Source organism: Cucumis melo, chromosome 9 (genome assembly GCF_025177605.1).
Source record: "Cucumis melo cultivar AY chromosome 9, USDA_Cmelo_AY_1.0, whole genome shotgun sequence".
NCBI classification, from domain to species: Eukaryota; Viridiplantae; Streptophyta; class Magnoliopsida; order Cucurbitales; family Cucurbitaceae; genus Cucumis; species Cucumis melo.
In genome coordinates, this window is record NC_066865.1 from 8,048,044 (window position 1) to 8,061,305 (window position 13,262).

At 32.6% G+C, this 13,262-nt stretch overlaps 2 protein-coding genes across 4 annotated transcripts; one reads left to right on the forward strand and one right to left on the reverse strand.

Moving 5' to 3' along the window:
* Positions 1-2,949: 2,949 nt before the first annotated feature.
* On the forward strand, positions 2,950-5,824 carry LOC103503324 (probable inactive purple acid phosphatase 2). Its single transcript, XM_008467479.3, has 2 exons — positions 2,950-3,978; positions 4,350-5,824. The coding sequence occupies exons 1-2, from the start codon at positions 3,289-3,291 to the stop codon at positions 5,640-5,642; spliced, it is 1,983 nt and encodes a 660-aa protein (XP_008465701.1). The 5' UTR covers positions 2,950-3,288; the 3' UTR covers positions 5,643-5,824.
* A 1,629-nt stretch (positions 5,825-7,453) lies between these two features.
* On the reverse strand, positions 7,454-11,193 carry LOC103503325 (reticulon-like protein B22). Of its 3 annotated transcripts, none has more exons than XM_008467481.3 (4): positions 10,798-11,193; positions 10,441-10,582; positions 8,124-8,193; positions 7,454-7,826 (listed from the first exon to the last, which is right to left on the reverse strand). In XM_008467481.3, the coding sequence occupies exons 1-4, from the start codon at positions 11,031-11,033 to the stop codon at positions 7,711-7,713; spliced, it is 564 nt and encodes a 187-aa protein (XP_008465703.1). In that variant the 5' UTR covers positions 11,034-11,193; the 3' UTR covers positions 7,454-7,710. The 3 variants fall into 3 exon arrangements, with proteins under 3 accessions (XP_008465703.1, XP_008465702.2, XP_050945652.1); XM_008467480.3 differs by having other exon boundaries at positions 7,454-7,750; positions 10,798-11,190; XM_051089695.1 differs by having other exon boundaries at positions 7,579-7,840; positions 10,798-11,189.
* Positions 11,194-13,262: the final 2,069 nt, after the last annotated feature.

A 13,262-nucleotide genomic window follows, 5' to 3' on the forward strand; every position in this document is an offset into this window, starting at 1 on the left:
GAAAGATTTATAAAAAGCTCTCTCTCTTTTTTAATTAATTGATCTCTCTACATTCCAAAAAAAAAAAAAAAAATAGTGAATTCTTTCAAATTTCCCTCACCAAAATTATAGAAGCTCACAACTGTATGTGAGTCTTTACTTGGAGAATAACGAGAAAGACTTCTTGGTGTTCTTGAAAGCTTGGAAGAAGAGTTCTTTAAGGTTCTATAAATGTTAGTTTTTTTACACCTTTTCCTCCATAGAAGTATGCTTAGGTTTTTTGTTTTTCTTTGAATTTGTTGATTTTACAAATTGAATTTCACTTACATGGCGTTCATACGCTTCCGCTTTGGGAATTTCATTGCTTCATAATCAAAATGTAATTAAGAGATTATCTCAAATGATAATCAAAAGTAATTAGATAACAATCAAAAGTTAATCAAGTGATTATATCAAAAAGTTTAACTACAGTTGAAAAAAAAAGAAGGTAAAAGGTAATTAGATGATGAAGGTAATCAATGACAACCTCGTAAGGCAATCAACTGAAAGATCTCATAAAGCTAACTAAAATTGAAAATAAAACAATAAAAGATAATTAGATAATAATCAGAAATTAATCAAATGATTATTTTACAAGGTTGACTAAAATTTAAAAAAAAATGCAGAAATAGTAATCAGACAACAATCACATAATAATCAAATTGTCTTAAATAATGAGGAGTGTTTTCGACTTTTTACTTTAAGTCGATTAGTGAATTTGAATTAGGTTGATCAAATTTGTTAATGTTGTAATTTAAAACTTCAAGTGTGACATGGACTTAATTTAGTTAAACTTAAAGCGCCCCTTAGTTGGCTTGTATCATAGTTCGTGTGGTATGGACTAAGGGGCAATTAGTTTGCAATTTATAGACATGTAGACATATAGATTATATATTCTTAAATTTAAAAATTGTTTCAGATATGTATTAGTCTATCACTCTTTATAAGATAATAGTGATAAAAGTCTAAAACTTGAGGATATCAGAAAACGCCAAGGACAAAAGGCAAATGGAGAGAAAACTGTGTATGGTCGTTACCAAGATTGCCTTTATGTTGATTATTTTAGTATAGGATTTTATCACAGTTTGGTCTTCTGGATATAAAATTAGAACAATCTTTCAATAGCTACCAAAACTAAAAATTGATTTCCTAAGGTGATACTCTACCAATGTCATTCTAACTATGTTATGACTCAATGCATGCGTTTGTGGATATTACTCATTCTCATCCAGAAAAATCAAAGGACAAACTCTCACGTGTAGAAAAGTTAACAACTCATTTAGGATTGTCACATATGATATTTATATGAAATATTAATCTTCTCTATAATAGATCTAAAAAGATAGATCAAGTACTTCTTGTCCCATCTTATACAACTCCTTTTATAGAATTGATCAAGCCGATTTCGTCACCAAATCCGGATCAAATAATAAACTGAGTCCCACACAAAAAACTAGTCTTAGTAGCAAAGTCGGTTCGAACACAGGGAGCACGTAAATTTCTCTAGCAAATGTTCCCAACCCAAGAAACGTATGGGCATTGCAACGCTAGGAACAATGTTGCAATGTTGACAGAAGTTTGGTGCGCATTAACGTAGTGCTGCGGCGCTAAGTGCCTTTTTGTGAAATTCGGCCATTTTGTCTTACAACGTTGTGCATAGCGCCATGGACCACCGCGACAGTGCAAGGAAAAAGCCTGTTTGGCTTTTTTTTTTTTTTTTTTTTATGCTTTGTCTTAGTTGGTGCTTTTTGACTTCGTTTTCGTTCATTTTAGCTCCAAAACAATATCATCACCAAATTTTATCGTTGAATTGCCCGGAATCTATAAAATAACTAAATAAGAAACTAAAATCATGAAACGATCTCAAATTAAATGGAGTTAGTCCAACATATTTTAAGTGGTATCAAAGATATCTCACTCACAAGTTTTCACATGAATAATTACGAACAAATTACAATGTCGAATATCATCATAGTGTCACACCAGAATAAGATCCCTTAGGTTACTACTAACGAGCACGTGTGATGCATGTGAAAAGTAAAAATTTTAATGTAAAGTTTAAAAATAGTATTTAGAGAAATAGGTCAATTGCAAATATTATATAACATATAAAAATAAAAATGTTTAATTTTCTAAAACTAGAATATAATAGAGAAATTTTCATAAATATAACAAATTGGTAAAATATTTACGGGTCGTGTAACAAACTGCATGAGTTAGCTAGTTTTTAAATATTTTAGGTTTCCCTTCCCTTTTATCGTCTTTTTTTCTCCTCTTCATCTACGATTTGATTTTTTTTCTTTCCATCGTCTTTCCTTTCTTTTCTTTGGTTGGTTGTTCAAGATGAAGTACTGAATATATATATATATATATATAACATCGTTTAGATTTGGCTAAAACGATAGTATGTTATAGATTTGGGTAGCAAAATCTAAATGATCATGTAAAAAAAAATAAACGATTGTGTAGATAAATCTAAACGATGGTGTTTATAAATCTAAGATCGTGTAGAAACTTGAAAAATAAATTGTGTACGATCGTATATCTCTAAAGGATCATGTAACCAAATTAAAAGATCGTAGGGAATTAAAAAATAAATCGTTTAGATTTGACTATCCAAATGTAAACAATCAAATTTAAATAATCGAATACTAAACGATCGTAGACCAAATATATTACATGTTTTGTTTATGGTATGGTTGACATGACATTTTTCTTTATATTTTTCATGGTGGGTTTGTGTACTTTTTTTTCGTTTTCAAAATTATTAAATATTTGAAAGGTTGGTTAGTTTTAAAAAAACGGGTATCCTATGTAAGAAGTAAACAAGAAATGAAGTCATGAGCTGAATTATTAATGGTATAAGAATGAATATAAAGTTTCCTAAATATAAAAAGTAAAGAGAATAAGATGTGATGGAACTGAAATTTTGGATTGGCATTGTGTAAGAAGAAAGAAGTTAAAGAGAGGAAATTTGGGATTTCATAGTTAAAAGAGAGAGAGAGAGAGAGAGAAAAAAAATTGTCAATTTGTGTAGAGACATAAACAAATATCTACGCTACGGTGACATCAACATCCATATTTAATAATCAAAATTCAACCATCCGAAAAACAGAAAACCCAACAGATCATAATCAACAATCGTTGAAATTGTTGAATCAAAGTGAAGTAAGAAAGAAGCATAATCCGAGCTGAAGAACACGCCCCCTCCCAGTTTCTCCATTTTCAATTTCATCAATAACAGTTAACAACTCTTGTAAATTTGTTCACATGAATTATCTCATCATCCCTTTCATCCTTCTCTTCTCCTTCGTCCCCCTTTCATTCCAATCCAAGGTCTCCATTTCTCTCTCCCCGTCCATTCTCTCCAAATCCGGCGATTCTGTTCATATCCAATGGTCTGGAATCGAATCCCCTTCCAACCTCGACTGGCTCGGAATTTACTCTCCCCCAAATTCATCCCATAAGCATTTCGTCGGCTACCTTTTCCTTTCTTCTTCTCCCACCTGGGAATCCGGGTATGGATCCGTTTCCATCCCTTTAGTCAACCTCCGATCCAATTACTCTTTCAGGATTTTCCGCTGGACGGAATCGGAGATCGATGACAAGCATCACGACCACGATCACAACCCTCTACCTGGCACGGCGCACCTCCTCGCGGCCTCGGATGAGCTCCGATTCGCCCCCGGCGGTGGCCCGGAGCAGATCCATCTCGCTTTCACTGACCAGGATGACGAAATGAGAGTGATGTTTGTGACGGAGGATGGATCGGAAAGGTACGTGAGATATGGGGAAAAGAAGGAGAAGCTTGATCAGATTGTTGTGGCGGGTGTTGAGAGGTATGAGAGGGAACACATGTGCGATTCCCCTGCTAATGATAGCATTGGCTGGAGAGATCCTGGTTTTATTCATGATGCTGTTATGAATAAATTGAAGAAAGGAGCTAAGGTTTATTATCAGGTAACTTGTTTTTCTTTTGCCTAGTTTGGGATTCTTGGTGGAATTTGTGATGCATTTGCTTTTGAGTTTTGATCATGGGGGCCTTGGTAGTTCAGTTAATCAAATAGTTTTTAGGATATTTGTTTGGTGGAGATGAAGTTTTATGCAGCGTGTTTTAAATGTTGATTCAATTTGGATTCTGTTTTGCTTTAGCCATGAGCAAGTCATGGACATTGGTTAACCAATCAAGGTTTCAAATGTTAAAAGGCCTAATCTCATTCATTGATGCATTAAAATACGAAATTAGATTGATGGTGCTTCTATTTTGTTTTGAGTTTACTGATAGGTGTCTGAGTACAGAGCTATAATGCAATGCTTTTTGCTTTTACCAGGTTGGGAGTGATTCTAAAGGTTGGAGTAGTATTCTAAACTTTGTGTCACGTAATGAGGACTCGGATGAAACAATTGCTTTCCTTTTTGGTGATATGGGAGCTGCAACACCGTACACGACCTTTGTCCGAACACAGGATGAAAGCATATCTACTGTTAGGTGGATACTTCGTGACATTGAAGCACTTGGTGACAAACCTGCAATGGTCTCTCACATTGGAGATATCAGCTATGCAAGGGGTCACTCGTGGTTGTGGGACGTTTTCTTCAATCAGATTGAACCTGTGGCGTCTAAGGTTGCATACCATGTATGCATTGGCAATCATGAATATGACTGGCCTCTTCAGCCATGGAAACCTGAGTGGGCGTACGGGATATACGGGAAAGACGGAGGAGGGGAGTGTGGGGTGCCATATAGTTTGAAGTTCAACATGCCAGGAAACTTCTCAGAACCTACTGAAAGCCACAGCTTGCCTACTCGAAACCTTTTCTACTCTTTTAACATGGGATCGGTGCATTTTGTGTACATATCTACAGAAACCAATTTTCTTCAAGGAAGTAGCCAATATGAGTTCATTAAGCGTGATTTGGAGTCCGTTGATCGGAAGAAGACACCATTCGTAGTAGTGCAGGGGCACAGACCAATGTATACAACCAGCAACGAACTAAGAGATGCGCCATTGAGAGAGAAAATGCTCCACCACTTGGAACCACTGTTAGTGAAAAATAATGTGACATTAGCATTATGGGGTCATGTCCATAGGTATGAGAGGTTTTGCCCACTTAATAACTACACCTGTGGAAGTATGGGTTTAGATGGGGAAGATTGGGAGGCATTACCCGTCCATCTCGTCATTGGAATGGCTGGACAAGATTGGCAACCAATCTGGGAGCCAAGACCAAACCACCCAGACGACCCAATCTTCCCACAACCAAAACGGTCCATGTACCGTGGAGGCGAATTTGGGTACACCAGATTGGTTGCTACAAAAGAGAAACTTACAATCTCTTACGTTGGAAACCATGATGGAGAGGTGCATGATTCTGTCGAGATATTGGCTTCTGGACAAGTTCTAAATGGTAATGTTGGTGCAAAATTCATCGACAGTAGTATTGCAAACTCGACGACAGGGAATGCGATGCTAGAATTCTCATTTTCGTGGTATGTGATGGGAGGAAGTATTTTGGTTCTTGGAGCCTTCATTGGATACATCATTGGATTTGTTTCACATGCAAGAAAGAATTCAATTTCAAGAAACAACTGGACTCCTGTGAAGACTGAAGAGTTGCAATGAAATTAAAAATAAAAAAAATAAAAATGAAGGTACATTAAAGATGTAAAATGTCTTTGTATAGTTGAAACCCTGTTTGAATTAGGAGGGCATCAGTGCAATTACAGAAAGGGAGAAGACCTTTGTAAATAGATATTTGAAAATGTGTTAATGATTTTTGTGAAGTAAGTACGTATTTTGAGGAATATTGAGTTTTTGTATCTTATGAATTATCTGAATATTTTGATGGGGTGAGATGAAACCGATTAGTTATGATGTCGATAATGAAGGAAATGTAATGGAAAAACAATGGCCTTATTAAAGTTAAGGTGTAAACTGAAACTGCAAGTTTTGGTGCACCAGAGAGTTAGTACTCGAAATGTTCAACTTAGTCTACATCTATTTGTTCATGCGACATTGTAGTTTTGACCTAGAAATCAAAAGTTTTAATCTATGTTGAACGATAGATAATATGCATGTTATTATAAACAAAAATTAAATTAAATTTCAGGTACTAAACAAAACCACATCTCAACTCTTCAATAATATATATAATTTAAACAAGCATATATATTCAAAAATTCAAGTAAAATAAAATATAAATAAATTAAAGGATTGGCAATATATTTATACAGGAGTCGAGAAAATTGAGGTGCAAAAATCGAAATAGCTCAATCGACAGAGGAATTGACTGAGATGTCTGAAGAATTAATAATTTTAGGAAAAAATTTACCTTCCATCCAGATTTGTTTCAAAAATAGAAAAATAAAAAAGTTTAGACTATTTATATTCCATAAAACAAAATCACTAAATTTACAAAATTATTATATTTAATTTTCTGTCCAAGGTAAATATTTGGTTGAATATTCTAATTTTGACAATTTTATTAATTTTTATTTTAAAATTTGAACTCATAATTATTAATTTTTATTTTAAATTTTGAACTCATAATTATATAATTTTGATATTATTAAATTTTTTCTAGTATATTGATTTACACCCCTCCTCCATGCTTAGTTTGAAATATATCTTGCAAGTATGTAATTGTTTCCATTAAAATTTTGAATTATTATTGGATAATTAAAAAAATCTAAATGGTTGTAAGTGACTATTAAAAATATATATAGAAAAACGTTCGTACATCAATTCCAATTATCAGTTCTAAGTTGAAAGAATTGAATGCATTTAATATAATCTAAATAATTGATTTAAATTGATTCATTTAATTTGTGGTTGCAATTAGAGGTGTTTATAGGGTTTAATAAGATAAGACAATAAAATATTAATAGATATTTATTAGTAACTACCACAATTGATATGGATGATTATCAATAATAGACAATGACATTTTGCTATATTTGAAAATATTTCCAACGGTTATATCATTTAGAACAATCATCCAATTTTATGCAATATAGTAAAATAAACCAAAATATTTACAAATGTAGTAAAATTTTACTTTCTATCAAACTACTATTTATGTCACAATAGAGCAAGATACAAGATAGTTGTCCACCTATAAGACTGATATTTTGTTATAAATATTTTCAACATTTTTTTTTCATTTGAAAGGATTTGCCTAACATATAGTTAATTAAAATTATAAAACTTGTGAGATTCTGCAAGGTGAGAATAACTCACAAGGTTAATACTCGTTATACTAAAAAAATAATATATACAAATAAACATGAAAATAAAAGATTGATATCATCTTAAGAAAGGACCAAACAAACAAACCAAACCAAACCAAACTTTAGAATGGAAGGACGTAGTAGTACAACCTAACAAATCCTATACAAATATTGTAGAATCAAACCAAACTTGCTTCTAAACATCCTTGGAACTTGGTACAAATATTTCATTAACCCAAGTGACTGTCCTGGCAAATATTTTCTTTACCATACAAAAATCACTTCAACTTCACAAAAAAAAAAAAAAAACACTCACAATGGTCAATCAGTAATCAACAATGGCTCCTAAAATTCTTTTATTACTCCATTCCGCCTAAACAAATTCTGTTAACGATAATATTCACAGATTCATCTACAGTAAAAAAAAGAAAAAAGAAAAACAGGGCAACAGCCAGTGAAGATTAGATAGCATCTTGATGTGAAGTACGTTCATTTCCTCTCCTAAGAAAAGGAGAAATAGCAGCACTTATTGACTCAGAATTCTCCAACACCATGTATATACACAACATACATAAACCTGTTAATCCAGAGCTACTAGAATCAATTGCGCAGAAATCCATAAATATGCAAAAAGATTTTAACTATCCCTAATATAAAAAGAAATGAGACTCAGCATAATCTTTTAAAATTATAACAATAAGTCTAGCAAAATTGCAAATAGGCGACAAATCAGATTGGTAAAACAAATTCAACTGCAATGCTTCACCACATGACGAGTGAAGAGCATAGAAAAATGTCCTATCAAAACATCATGCATATTTATTATCTTGTAAGATAGAAAAAAAGTAGAGACAATTAGGAAGGCCAGACATACCAGTATAGGCAACTGTAACACCTGAGACCAATCTTCCAAGCACCGAGAGGGCGTAAAGGCAAACAACGACCTACAGAAAGATTTGCCTGACTTTTAATTTACAAGCAAAAGATGACAGATCAATACACATATTCTTTTTACGAGTTGGTTCTTTGAAAGGCCTTATCAGGTAGAGCAACTTAGATCTCCTGGACGGTGTCACGTATATCATGTGTACTTCTGACATTTGAAATAATTTTTATTTATGTCCTTTTTAAACCTCGACCTTTTGTGCTTTATAGGGAGAAATGAAAGTAGAATTCATTTGGTCCTCCCACATATTCATTTTAGCATTTCTCCCTTTTTGTTGTAAAAATGAAATAATGAATAGTATATATTGAAAAGCACATATAGAATTGGTTACAACTCAATTTCAACCATATAAACTAATAAGATCGTTGTTACTATTCATTTCAATATAGCAAGATATCATCGACATCATTTAAACATCATTCACAAAATCAAATTTTACATATCAGATGCCAAGTCAATTTACATAATAATGTTGTAAATGACATCATGTCTGCATTGTCAATTTATACCATAGCTGTTTTGTACATTGTTATTTTTTATTATTTTTTGATAAAGGATCATCCTTCGTTGAGGAAAAAAATGAAAGAATACTAAACCATAAACCCTACATACAAAAAAACCAAGCTCAAAAGGGAAGGGAGCACCCTATAATAAAGGTCTCCAATCTAACAAAATATGGCCTAATAAATAGTAGCAAAAATAACTCATCACATATGCCAAGAGAGGATTTCCAAATGAATTTATTGGAACAATTCCGAAGTGTAAAGGTCAAAATGAAAATTTACTATTGTCAAGGACATGATTAGATACACTAAAGTTTATAAGTATTTTGTACCATTTAACCTATAATATGTGCTGCTGAAACCTCATCGTGTATCAATGTAAGCTGATGCCAATTACACAATGTTTGATATTTGATCTAGATGAACAAATACCTAGGGTGTGCAATAAATCTGTTAGATATACAATTTATTTATTTTTACAATATCACATTTTCGACTCCATGCATGGGATGTAAGAAAGGTTTGAAATCATGTGGCACTTAGACATGTTTATATAAATTTGTCAGGGTAGTGATAAGGAAAATGCTTGTTTCAGACTCAAGTATAAGGATACAGTTGTATAACCCAAAGAACAAATGTTTTTCAAGGAACGCGCTAGGGAAGCATTTGTCCCAAAATGTCAGTTTAGAAAAGATTTAGGAAGATAACGTACTGTAACGCATGTCTCCCTGGACAGCATGGTTATAATGAGTTTGGAGAAATGTACAAATCGTTAGGTAAACATGTTAAATATTCTGCTTTTCTGGCAACATAAGAAAACGATGGATTGCTGTCATTTTGAGGAGAAAAATGAGAAGTCATTATCTGGAAATGGCACAAGATTTTCAAATTAAATTTTTAAGAAAAGAATGGAAAAGTTCATGAAAAGGAGGTTGCAAGTTTATTTTGAATAGGATTTGCAATATTTTCCCAATGTGACACATATGGATCCTGCCTTCAATTTAGCATAAAGCTGGGTAAGGAAAGAAATAGATTTATAATAAAGTTTACGGGATTGTCAAGACAATTGGATTGCAATTTTTTAAAACCTTAGGCGGATTAAGACGGCAAGCTTAATCATGGGCGGTGCTAGTAATTAAATTTTACCTTCGAACTTTCCATACATACAATAATCTTTCAATTTCAAGGGGAGTTAACATAGATAGAGAACTTTAAATTCCTTGCTAATGGGATTTTGGAAGACCATAATTTTGTTTTCAATTGGACTCTTTATCATTACTAATGGCTCTACCAAGGGACTCTTTATCATCACTGGAATCTGCGCCATTCAAGAAAGAAAGGGAAGCTATTTGGCTCGATTTCATTAAGTCCTTTCTATGATACATTTGGCTGAAGGAGAAAAAGATGTTTTTTTTCTTAACATCTTTCTAATCTTGCTGTTATTTGTTGTGTATTCTCAGATAGCTTGTTGGATACCTATTGTGTCTTACTGCTCCTATAGCCAACGTAAGCGCTTTTTGTAATTTCCTTTGATACAAAGGATACCTCTCTTTTTGTAATTTCATATATTATTTGAAACGAAGGAATTTATGTTTCACAGAGAAAATAAAAGTTTAAAAAAACAGAAGAAAAAAGGACCAATTCGAGTACAAATAATAACCCAAAACTCAAAGAAAGAAGCCAATTTAAGACTACCCAAAACTGTGTAAGAGGCCACTAATGTGATAATCAAAGAACAATACCTTAACAAAAAGCCTCTTGTCATGCCCTGTAGCTGCCACCCTCAGAACAGACTCAGCCGCACCAATTGTATTGGCTAACCAAGCAATCATACTATTAGCAGTATCCTGCGATATTTGCCACTCAAGAGGATCTACTGGAACCCTACAGATGATTTAAATTTTAGATTACAGATTATGTTAATTAAAGATAATTACGAGAATAAGGATCTGCATACAGATTGAGTATCTAATTTCAACAACATTGGACTAATACGATCGTTGACATAAAATCCGAAGCATTTAAAACAATCTGGAAGAAGTTCTCCAATCTAGTAAAAAAAAAAAAAAAAAAAGTGGCGGAAATAAGGGAATGCTTACGAGACGTTCATATGGCGGAAGAGAAGGCCGAGAATGGCGAGAGAGCAAAGGAGAACGATGAAAACATCAGCGACAAGGGAGAGAAGACTGGAATTTCGAAAGGCGCAATGATAATAAACCAAAGAACCGCAAGTGAGAGCAACAAAGGGTTTGCCAACCTCTGTCTTGCAGTTGATTGATCGACTCGCCATTGGTGTGTCTCTCAAACCCTCGATCCTTCCCCCAATTTGACTCATTATCGTCCGCCCTCTCTACGCATTGCCAAATATCAAAGTGTATGATTCGTCAAACCCATAACGCCCAGTCTTTCCTTCCACCTTTCTTTTCTTTAATTTTCTATATCTTTTCCTCACCTAAATTTCATCTCCTTTATTTTTCTATAATTTTTTAGTACCGCCTGTATCTCTCTCTATGTATATTATTTTATTTGGTTGGGTTAAAGAAGACTCATCCATTTTTGTTTTTCTTTGAAAAAAATTTGATAAACCACCGTTTTTCTTTTTAAATTTTAAAATATTTACGACATATATAACAAAACCAAGAAGTTCATGAATTTCTTTTGCAATCTTTTTCTTTCTTTTTTTTCAAACTACTACTTGGTTCAATGTAAAATATGAAAGATCTATTTTTTTTTTCAAACTATTATTTCGTTGATCAAGATTGCCAAATATAAAAGATCGTGAAACACAATCATCGGGATATTGGGTAATTTGGTTGTTCAAGATCGTTTTCTTAATATAAAGGATCGTGAAAAAATTGTTGAGATATTGGGTAGCCGAATATAAACGATTGTGTAGCAAAAAATCTTGAAAAAAACCATTTAGATTTAGCTACCTAAATTTAAATGATCAAATCAGAAGAACTTGTACCAAATCTAAACGATCACATAACAAAAAAATTTGAAAAAAACAATTGTTTAGATTTAACTACCCAAATTTAAACGATAAAATCTAAACGATCGTGTACCAAATAATTTAAACGATCGTGTAGCAAAAAATAGTCAAATCTAAACGAACGTTTGATTTTTTGCTAAATATATTACACGTTAGGTGCCAATTAATCACGGAGACATTTTTGGTATTTTTCATTATGACCAAACATGTGAGCTTTTTCCGTTTTCGAAATTTTTCTATACAATGTAATTAATTTGCCGCTTTGTTATATTTTTTAAAAAACCCATTCTTTCTCGGTTAAAATGACAAATAAAATTAAAAATATAATGAATCCAAAATTGCAAAAGTCTAACATACCTCTAAAACTTTCTCTATAACGTTTATTTCAAAAAGAAAAAAAAAAGAATTAGTTACACTTTAACTAAAGGGGTTTTTTTAAAAAATGTAACAAATCGGCAAAATATTTACACTGTACACAACAATTTCGAAAACGGAAAAAGCCTACGGACCCACAATGAAAAATACAAAAAATGTCCCAATCAACACATGATTAATCGCCACACGCGTGTGTGTAATTCTTTGTTTAAATGATCATGATACACGATCTATAAATAGGACCAAAGATCGAGAATGAAAGGTTGACACCTGTAAAATGCAGAAATGACCCATGGATGTGAAAGGTCACTATAAATCGGACCAAAGACCTAAAGGGGCATGAGATGCTACCATTCTATTAATTTGTCAAAAGGAGTTCTAAGAGTTGTAGTTATTTCCTTTTAAATGAAGAAATATGAATCATTTTCATACGATTGGTGATTCGAAAATGAACTAAAAAGATATATGTCAAGTAGATAGTGCAACCACACACACAATACTTATAAATAAAAATATTTTTTCAAACTGACAATGCTGGAAACAAAAGTCAATATAGTATCAGGTTCTGCAAACTTGATTAAAGGGTTTGGAAAAACAAATATTATTTTTCCTAGCGGAACAAAATTCACAATTGATAAGACATTGTTCTCTAGTCAATAAAAGAGAAATCTATTAAGTTTTAAAGATATATGTTTCAATGGTTATCATATTGAGACTGATAGAAAGAATGGAATAGAATATCTTTATATTATATCTACTATCTCATATGAAAAACGTATATTAGAAAGGTTGCTTGCTTTATCTTCTATATTATATTATACTCATATAAGAGTAATTGAAACATATGCAACAATCAACCTGAAGTTCATGAATGCAGACATATTTGCAATTTGACATAACCAATTGGGTCATCTAGGATCTATTATGAGAAAAATTATTGAAAATTCACATGAACAACTATTGAACAATTAGAAGATTTTTCAATCTAATGAATTATCATGTGATGTTTGCTCTCAAGGCAAATTAATAATTAAAGACCATCATCAGCTAAAGTGGGAATCGAATCACCTACATTTTTTTACCGAATTTATGGTGATATTTAATGGCCGATTAACCTACCAAGTGGACTATTTAAGTATTTTATGGTCTTAATAGACACATCCAGCAGATGGTCAAATATGTGCTTATTATCAAGTT

What these genes read in the sequence shown, in the direction of transcription:
- LOC103503324 (XM_008467479.3), top strand. Translation starts at nt 3,289, where the DNA reads ATGAATTATCTCATCATCCCTTTCATCCTTCTCTTCTCCTTCGTCCCC. An exon ending in GAGCTAAGGTTTATTATCAG is followed by an intron (nt 3,979 to 4,349) that starts GTAACTTGTTTT and finishes TGCTTTTACCAG; the next exon opens with GTTGGGAGTGATTCTAAAGG.
- LOC103503325 (XM_008467481.3), bottom strand. Translation starts at nt 11,033, where the DNA reads ATGAGTCAAATTGGGGGAAGGATCGAGGGTTTGAGAGACACACCAATG. An exon ending in TTCCGCCATATGAACGTCTC is followed by an intron (nt 10,583 to 10,797) that starts GTAAGCATTCCC and finishes AATCATCTGTAG; the next exon opens with GGTTCCAGTAGATCCTCTTG. An exon ending in TGTTACAGTTGCCTATACTG is followed by an intron (nt 7,827 to 8,123) that starts GTATGTCTGGCC and finishes CTGGATTAACAG; the next exon opens with GTTTATGTATGTTGTGTATA.